The sequence below is a fragment of the Paramormyrops kingsleyae genome, chromosome 12 (assembly GCF_048594095.1).
Source record: "Paramormyrops kingsleyae isolate MSU_618 chromosome 12, PKINGS_0.4, whole genome shotgun sequence".
In the NCBI taxonomy this organism is placed as follows: domain Eukaryota; kingdom Metazoa; phylum Chordata; class Actinopteri; order Osteoglossiformes; family Mormyridae; genus Paramormyrops; species Paramormyrops kingsleyae.
This window is the reverse complement of record NC_132808.1, coordinates 16,768,345-16,778,365: the sequence shown is the minus strand read 5'-3', so window position 1 is coordinate 16,778,365 and position 10,021 is coordinate 16,768,345. Positions and strand designations below refer to the sequence as shown.

At 41.6% G+C, this 10,021-nt stretch overlaps 1 protein-coding gene across 6 annotated transcripts; it reads right to left on the bottom strand.

Moving 5' to 3' along the window:
- Positions 1–1,228: 1,228 nt before the first annotated feature.
- On the bottom strand, positions 1,229–9,422 carry cnot7 (CCR4-NOT transcription complex, subunit 7). Of its 6 annotated transcripts, none has more exons than XM_023814676.2 (7): positions 9,299–9,422; positions 7,899–8,107; positions 7,327–7,520; positions 4,399–4,560; positions 3,643–3,787; positions 3,334–3,444; positions 1,229–2,719 (listed from the first exon to the last, which is right to left on the bottom strand). In XM_023814676.2, the coding sequence occupies exons 2-7, from the start codon at positions 8,013–8,015 to the stop codon at positions 2,588–2,590; spliced, it is 861 nt and encodes a 286-aa protein (XP_023670444.1). In that variant the 5' UTR covers positions 8,016–8,107; positions 9,299–9,422; the 3' UTR covers positions 1,229–2,587. The 6 variants fall into 6 exon arrangements, with proteins under 6 accessions (XP_023670444.1, XP_023670445.1, XP_072553678.1 ...); XM_023814677.2 differs by having other exon boundaries at positions 9,244–9,414; XM_072697577.1 differs by having other exon boundaries at positions 9,384–9,406.
- Positions 9,423–10,021: the final 599 nt, after the last annotated feature.

Genomic DNA, 10,021 nt, shown 5'->3' with positions numbered 1-10,021 from the left:
CTGATAAATGACCATTCACCATTCTCCGGTCTACTGATAGCATGACATCAAAATCGATCAATGAGAAGTTGTTTCATGAAGTAATTTGTTTCACTAGTATTTATTTATGTTTGTACTAGTTAACACTGGTATTCAAGATGGCCATGGATTTCTGTGTATCGCTAACTTTACCAGGTTAAAGTTGGGAGCTAGATAGCTAGCTAAATAATATTAATTGGGGATATGAAGCAAGAATAGTTTGTACCTTGACACTGACATATGCATCTTGCCAACAACAATCGACATAAGTCCATTTAAATAGTGCCTGTGTAAAGACAGGTTTCTATTTGTGATGTTTTAATTTCTGAGAAATTTGTGTTTTTTCACCGGACAGCAATGATATAGAAGATTGTCCACAAGGGAATAGTAAGTTACCTTCACTCATGTATAAATAAACTGGTACTGTAATTTAAACTAGGCACTTGGGTCATTTAATTACTTGGAGGGGAGTAAACAAGAAATTAAAATAAGCTGCTGTTCCTTCAACCCATAACACTAAGCTGAAGACCTATTCCTAGGCATTCAATCACTGCGCAAAGCTGCTGTGATCCCCCACAAATACCAGCCTTGGAAGCAAGACTTCCACAAGCAGTAGTAACTCTGAGATGCATTAGTCTGTGACCCTTTATTTAATGCAGAAATAGAGGTCTCGATGTCACACGTGTATCTACAACAGTGTTTCTCAACACTTTCCTCCCTGGGCCCCTCCAGACGATCCACATTTTCGCTCCCTCCCAGCTACTCAACACCTTCAAAAACAAGGTCTGTCTTGGTGGGGGGGGGGACAGTTCAGGACTAGATTAAGAAACACTGACGTACAATATCTATGGAGAACTGAACATATGATAATATCATTGACTTCAGCTTCACCCCTCACTATAAGTATTGGCTGGTTAGAAAGGGGATTGCTTTAAAAGCAGGTGTCTGAGTAATCTAGTTCACTCATGAATCCCTAGTTCTATGCAACCAAAGCTATTAAAGCGCGTTAAGGGTGACGGCGGAAAGCTGACAACCCACACGGCAGAACACCACACCTCCGCTTTTATTACTCAAAGATCTGCTGATTGCTCGTGTAAATGCAGGTGAGAACATAATAACGAAAATACTGAATGTATCACCTTTAGAGTCAGATACACACACAACCCCGGCAGCAGAAAAAAACAGCCAAATTAAAACAAGTCAATTAATATCCTAAGTAAGAAAAGTCAGAAGCCTTTATTTACAAAAGCTCTAAAAACAATCGGCCTTTATACTGTCAAATTAGTCTTTAACAGGGACCCTTAACAGCAGTAAAATAAAGAGAAACCAAAATGTGACGTGAAGTGCTTTCTAGTGAAAGACAACAACCAATGAATGATCACGTCCCGTTCATGCAGCGTAGAACTCCGAAGGCCAGGTTACCGAAGAACAGCATGTACAATGTCACCCTTCAAATGGCATGGACACATGCGGCAGCTCGAGTAAATGGATGAATTGTAAAGCAATACAATATCACAAAACAACCAGCATTTACCAGTACTACAGGTAAAAATAATGCCACTGTAATCAGGTACTTGAGTTGGTTAAGATTTTTGTTAAGAAGCATTTTCTTAAATGAATAAAAGCTGTATTTTCATACTAAAACACTACAAAACGTTCAAGTTATTTTAGAAAATGGAGAAGAAAACAAACCTTATGGGAAACTAAAGGGTGACCTCATACGACTGAGAACTAAAGGGTGACCTCATATGACTGAGAACTAAAGGGTGACTTCATATGACTGAGTGGCCAATGGATCTGAAACGGGTGCCAAACAGGTATGAAAACCGTGAGAAGTGCAAGTGCCAAGGTGAAGTCTGCTATGCCCCGCACACCCATACTCGAGAGTCCCTTATCACTGGGAGATGCTACAGCGAAACTGGGCCAGTTCTGCTGAACAGGCCATACAAACGACAGCACACTTTAAGTATATGCCAACAATAAATTATATATATATATATATAAAAAGAAAACATATATAAAATGTAGTTAATATTAAGGCTGAGCTTTGTGGGAAGAAATTAAAACCCATGTAGTATTATTTTTTCCCTTCAGTGGAACATTAATGTAGAAAAGGCAACGAAATGGGGGGGGGGGGGGGGGGGGTTCTCTCTCTCTCTTAAACCATTGATCATGGAAGAAATGCCAGTCTTGCAGCTTTATAAAAAGCAAAAATCTGGACGAGAGCTTTAAAGTGCCAATTTCCAAGGTCCATTTTATGGAAAGAAAAAAAAAAAAAAAAAACTAAAAACCCACATTTGAAAGCACTGCATGTGATATTCAAATGAACCAATCGGCCACACACTAAACTGCATTAACGGTAGTGGGGGGGAGGTTATGAGTCAGGCTGCCAGACCTGGAAAGTACTTCACGATCCTTCCATCCCCACTTTTCTCTTCGAACTGTGGCCTTCCTGTAGTCACAGTGGTGGACTGCGATGCATACCAATGGAGGAAGGTGGGGATCAGGAAACAAGGTCAGGGATCAGGAGTCAAGGTCAAGGGTCAGGGGGGACGGGTGGGGGAAGGAGTCACGACTGAGGCTTGCTGGCCTCCTCTTCATAGGCATTGCCCGTGCCATTCTGCACGTAAGACGAGCCTGAGCCCAGGCCGTACAGGTGCCCACAGTACTTGGCATCATCGATATGGTCCTCGAAGAACATCTGGAAGAGAACGGGCATACATTACACTGGGAACCATCACATGCAGAAAGCATTCGGTTTAACAAATACTCCTACTGCAGCATTTCAGCTCTGTGAATCCTGAGGTTGGCAAGTTTTTTTGTTTTGCCTGGATAAGCAAAATATATTTTTTCCTGCTTGCAAAACTGACGGTTTCTCCATAAGAAACCTCTCAGTACCATCCATTTTACAGAGCTTGATACTTATTGTAGCAGCTCAGCGTAACGATCTTGTACAATAGTCCCCCTCTCAGGATCAGATGATGACAAACAGGTTCATAGGACTCGGTGCTTCAATACTGCAGTGAATAAACCTGCCCCACTCTGTGACTGAACCCCTCCTTTCTCATCCGTCTTCTTCACTCGCTGAGCTTTTTAAGATGTACTGCACCAAAATTGCCAAGCATAATACATCAAAAGCCACAATCAGGGGTAATGAAAAGGCAATCGAATTTTAATCCTTGATCACTGATGCTCTTATCTTAAATGGTGGCCATATTTGATTGCATTTGGTTGAACTAGCTGTCTCTCGTGAACATGTCTGTGTATGTTTACATACGTAAACGGTATGCGTGTGTGCAGTGGTGTGTAGGCTACCTCTCTCATCTTGAAGAAGGCCATTCCTGTGAGCAATGAGTCAGACCCAGCCTGGTGCTGGGGGCCAATTCTCTCAAGCTCCAGTTGTTCAGCCACTTCCTGCAGACCACCCTGTCAATCATCAGCACTTTGTCACCTGATTGGCTATGGCTCAAACTGACCAACCTTTCATGTTGAACAGTCAGCTGAAGTTAGAGCAACCTTACTAGTTGTGATAAGTAACCACGCTAGATTTAATAAGCCAATAGAGTTTGAGCAAAACCTACTGATATTAGGGGAAACCTTTCAAATGCTGACATCAGCCTTCACCTTTAGGTTTTTGCAGCTCTTCATGAGGTACTTCACATCATAGATAATGGGAAAAAACAAACGTAGAATCTCAAAGAAGTCCACTTCTTCTTCAGGTAAATTGGAATTGGACAGGATTTTGATCAGGTATCCGAAGTCGTAGCCGCTACAAAAAAAAGACAACAAGGTGAACAGGAATGGATATGGCAGCAAAAGTAATACAGTAGAACCTTGGAACTCAAAAGCCTCTTAACGCAACCAACCAGCACCTCAACCAAAATCTCGACTCAACTGCTAAAACTTGCATGGGTCGAGACGTGTTCAACTCTACCAATGCGGACCTTGAACGGGTCAGTCTAAAAAAATCTAGCTGCAACTCAACCAAAAACTCAGAACAGGACAAAACAAAACAGATCAGCTAAAACTTGTACGGAACAAGATGTGTTTGCCCTTCCAAACAAAAACCCCCCCATCCCTCCTACTCTCCACCTACCACTTACAGTATGCCATCACCTCACTTCAATACAGGCAAAGTGCTCATAAATTGTCATTTCACGTTTACTGATTTTGTGTATTCATTTACATTACTTCTTAAGGGGAAGTTCGACTTCGCCCTCGATCAAGCTGCAGCTCGACCAGCCTTCTGGAACAAATTAAGTTTGTGTTCCAAGGTACCACTGCATAGTAATATTTACTGAAGGAATGAATGAAATTCAAAAATCTGTCCACAAGACAGTATGGTGCAACCCATTGGGTCCCGGGGGACAGGGTGCATACCTGTGGAACGACAGCCAGTGGATTCCTTCGCACAAGACAACCCCAGAGGTCATAAGCAGCTCGGCGAAGAACTGAGTCTCGATTCCCTCGTCCTCATGCTTCTTGAACTGGATTCCCGACGAGGTCAGCAGCTCGATGGAGTCCTGAGCGTACATGTCTTCCCTGCCAGGCGCAGTGCAAACAAAAACTGAGGGCTGACAGCCAAACGCAATCGCCTCCCCAAACAGCACTGCGGAGAATGCATTCTTTAGATCATTGATCATGTCATTTGATTTTATGCATGAGCGTTTTAGACTGGTCCTTAATTCACATCAAACATTGATTCACCTTTTAAATTACAACACTAAGTTTGCATCCAAAAACCAACTGCGAAACATTAGCAGGAAATAAACTACGTATAAGTGCATTACTGGAATTCTAAACAGAAAGAATGATGCACAAGTGACAGGATGAATGACAGTATGTTTGCAAGTAATGTATGTCTTGCATGCACAGCACAACTTAAGTGATACAATTCCAATAACCAATCAACCGATACAATTTTATATGTTCAAGAAATTAAGACACCAATATCAGATTCAGGACACTGTCAATTTGTCAAGCTCAAAACAGCAGTGATCCAGTATACAAAACAAGCCACCTTATATCAGACCTAAAAAAAAAACTGTCATAAAACAATATATGCATGCACGCACACATTATATTATATATATATACACACACACACACACACACACAGACGCTCCTCTACTTACGAACGAGATACATTTTGAACAGCCGTTCATGACTTGAAATGTTCATAAGTCGTTATCCAACATTATTTTAAGGGTATACGCAAGTACAAAGAACTAGGATGCTGGGAGTTCGCACGCTATGCTGCTGCGCGGAGGGAATGGCGGCCAGAAGTTGTACTAGGCGGTATTGGCGTGCAGAGAAAAAAATTGATGTTGCAGACAGGAAACGAAAGTCCAATAAACACAATTTGGACTTACGAACTTTCAGACATACGAACGAAGAGGACTGTAAGTTGAAAGTTCGTACACCTGGCCATTGCAACCACAGGAACATTTATGACATCCCATTCTAAATCCACAGGCATCAATATGGAGTTGGTCCCCCTGACTGTAACAGCTGCCAGTCTTCTGGGAAGGTTTTCCACAAAATTTTGGAGTGTATCTCTGGGAATTTTTTCCCATTCATTCAGAAGAGCATTTGTGAGGTCAGGCATTGATTTTGGAAGGGATGTCAAAAAGTTCCTGTAGGTGTAATGGCCACACGTCACAATACTTTTCTTCATTTAATGTGTGTAATGTTTATACACACACACACACACACACACACACACACACACACATATATACACTCACCTAAAGAATTATTAGGAAAACCATACTAATACGGTGTTTGACCGCCTTTCGCCTTCAGAACTGCCTTAATTCTACGTGGCATTGATTCAACAAGGTGCTGAAAGCATTCTTTAGAAATGTTGGCCCATATTGATAGTATAGCATCTTGCACTTGATGGAGATTTGTGGGATGCACATCCAGGGCACGAAGCTCCCGTTCCACCACATCCCAAAGATGCTCTATTGGGTTGAGATCTAGTGACTGTGGGGGCCATTTTAGTACAGTGAACTCATTGTCATGTTCAAGAAACCAATTTGAAATGATTCGAGCTTTGCGACATGGTGCATTATCCTGCTGGAAGTAGCCATCAGAGGATGGGTACATGGTGGTCATAAAGGGATGGACATGGTCAGAAACAATGCTCAGGTAGGCCGTGGCATTTAAACGATGCCCAATTGGCACTAAGGGGCCTAAAGTGTGCCAAGAAAACATCCCCCACACCATTACACCACCACCACCAGCCTGCACAGTGGTAACAAGGCATGATGGATCCATGTTCTCATTCTGTTTACGCCAAATTCATTTTTCAAATTCAAATTCATTCGACTCTACCATTTGAATGTCTCAACAGAAATCGAGACTCATCAGACCAGGCAACATTTTTCCAGTCTTCAACTGTCCAATTTTGGTGAGCTCGTGCAAATTGTAGCCTCTTTTTCCTATTTGTAGTGGAGATGAGTGGTACCCGGTGGGGTCTTCTGCTGTTGTAGCCCATCTGCCTCAAGGTTGTGCGTGTTGTGGCTTCACAAATGCTTTGCTGCATACCTCGGTTGTAACGAGTGGTTATTTCAGCCAAAGTTGCTCTTCTATCAGCTTGAATCAGTCGGCCCATTCTCCTCTGACCTCTAGCATCAACAAGGCATTTTCGCCCACAGGACTGCCGCATACTGGATGTTTTTCCCTTTGCACACCATTCTTTGTAAACCCTAGAAATGGTTGTGCGTGAAAATCCCAGTAACTGAGCAGATTGTGAAATACTCAGACCGGCCCGTCGGGCACCAACAACCATGCCACGCTCAAAATTGCTTAAATCACCTTTCTTTCCCATTCTGACATTCAGTTTGGAGTTCAGGAGATTGTCTTCAGCAGGACCACACCCCTAAATGCATTGAAGCAACTGCCATGTGATTGGTTGATTAGATAATTGCATTAATGAGAAATTGAACAGGTGTTCCTAATAATCCTTTAGGTGAGTGTATATAGACATTCCATTCCCAGCTGGTCACTAAAATCTTATATTACATATAAACTTGCATGTGAGTTTGGTCACTTCTGTACTGTACATACCATAACACTTTCTAATAATACCAGGCTGGTCTGGTTAACCCCTCACAGCATATCCTCCAGTCAGAGAGCTCTCTCTCACCGTAAACATTTTCAGAGACATCCATCAGTGAATTCAGCAAATGCACAAAGCCTTATTACTGCATACTGATATATCAGACAAGCTCTGGTATGTTTTAATATTAAAAGGGTACCAAAAAAAAAAAAGAGGAAGGAAGAAGAGAGTTTTGAGCTTACGTGAGATTGAACTTGAAATTGAACTGCCACGTTGATGTTCCCGGAGGGTACTCCCCCTGCTCATTCATAAAGGTCAGGCCCAGCTGGATTATCTTCAGCAAATCCACATTGCACCGCAATAACTGGTACTGGTAATCCGCATTGCTCCTAAACTCTCCAATTGGCCGAGCAACTACACCGGGAAACTCTGTATCCTGCAAACAGTGAGGACCAACAAATAATCAATCAAATAATTAAAATAATGAGATAAACAAACAAATAAATGACAGACAGAGATAAAGATGCAGTTTAATATTACCGTTGAATAATGCAGACACCCAAAACAGTGTTTTCCAAATGATGTAATTTATCATTTACACAAACCCATATTGAGGATACACTGCTATATTAATCTATTTTAAAGTACTGCTAAATTTGACGGCTAACCCAGGAATAATCTTTGTATCTATTAATACCAACTACCGTCTTTGCGGAAATATGAAAATAAGAAAAAAGGCCATATCAGAGAAATGAAACGAGAGGGTAGTACAGACTGTCAGGGTTTGATGTGGTGCAGGCCAGTGAAAACTTACCATTGCAATGTAGTTATATTTGCGGATGACCTGACGGATTTTCTTCAGTTCCTCCTCCAGATTACAAGCCCAAACCTCACATATTCTTTGGCTATGATCCACAGTCGCCGCGGGCATAGTGCCAAGTTTAGATGCAAGGCATCAAAAACAAAAAACCTTCCTGGTAAGGACAATGTCATGGAATTAGGGGTCCTAGTCCTTTTTAAGGCCTACAACAAGAAGGGAAACATTATGTAAATAGGACACTCATTCAACTTCTACGAAAGATTAAACGTGTACATTACGTTTTTAAAAATGTCCCAGAATTGTGAATATGCCACATAACAGAAGCCACAATGCAGCATCAATATATGGTTCTGTGTCTGTGTGTATTTGCCATGAAGTATGTAAAAAATGTTTTATTTAAAAGGGCCCATTAACAGATTTTTCAGTTTACATTTCATATTAAAGTGTATGGTTGTGATTTTACTTCTGTACCAAACATTAACAGATGCATGAGAGAAAGCGTCTTGGGGTGGAAATTATCTGTTGTACTGAAACATTCTAAACGAGAGACTATATAAGCTCCAGGTTTACATATTCAGCAAAGGAGATTTTTCCAATCAGATATCTTCTGCCAGAATAGTGTAGATGTAGAATAGACCGCAAATACATATATAAGAACAAATGAAAACTTATATTATTAAATGGGGACAACTTTGGTTTTAATTACATAACCTATAACTGTAGAATACAATATTCAGTAGTCAGGATTTCAATAAATAAATGGAAAGCAATAGTTTAAAATTGTCTATCGCATGCATAAGTCTGTCACCGGCACTGTCAATCTGCGCAGACTCACGCGGACCAAACGCCCAGCAACGTCAAAGCCGGCGGCGGCACTTGGAAGCTACAGGCAGCCAGTTCGCCAAAACAGCCCCTGACCAACAAGTTCTTTCGCACAGACAGAGAAAGCATGACACGTGTAAGCAGGTGCCCAGCACCAAGGTGGCTCTTTTGGTGGTGTGAGATCTGATCTCCCAGTAGCTAACACCAGTTATCAAGTTGAGTAGCAAACACCAAAGCGTTAGCGAACTGCAAGAGACAAACGTGGTTTAGTAACAGACTCACTCACTCAGCTAAATATACTCAGAAAGGTGGGCTTGTCTCATATTCCTCACAGCCGGAAATGCTTCCACGAGTAAATGGCTTAGTTAGTTAGACATACGGACTGATGTTACCCGGACCAGCCCGCTGTGGCCAGTTTGGGTTTGTTTCGAATTCGGCTTCAGCGCCGGAGCCCTGCGGTCCACTCAGCTAGCGTGCTAATACTTGTAGCTCCCCTTAAACAGCAACGTTGACTTACCTCTGCTAAGCAAAGCCCGGTGCGTTTAAGGCACCGCACTGAGCACAATATTTACCTTATTTAGAAAGGACCGGGGCCCGGAGTCTAGCTTTTAAACAGTTTTATTTTTGTACAGCACGAAGTAAACAGTGAGCCTCCACCTTACAACTTCCATCACGGCCGCCGCGCCGCCCCGTGACGTCACCAAATCACGTGGCCATGACCTTTCAACTCCGCGCATGGCGACGGGTTTTTTTTCCCTAAATAAAATTTTGGAAATGTAAGCGCTCCAGCTCGAATATAAATAATGCATTTTATCTTTTGGGTAATGAGATTTTTGCTCACAAGCTTGATGACGTAATTGAGCTAATCCCCGTGTCGGTGTCTGATGTGTTGAAGCCGATCGGCTCTCCATTGTCTTGTTTTACAGTACGATGTTACATTTGCTCTTTAATTACTTTAGCAAAGTATAGGTGAAGTTATATATCTATAATGCGATTGCAGTCAGTCTGAGCCTGTGTCGATTAGTAGCGCAATAAATGGCTCAATTTTTGTTATAAGAACAATAGTACTCGTTTTTCATGTAAATACACTGATAAAAAAATATCTGTCATTTAAAAAGTAAGATTGTGAATGATTTTTCGTTTCGGTTCGTTACTGCTGCGTGATGTGCCTGCTAAAAATGAGCTAATTTAAAACAAAAACTAGAACTTCTCCCCATGCTTGTATTATTTTATACCATATTTTATTTTTCCATATTTTATAGACAGTTAATTGATTGATTAATTGAATAATTGAT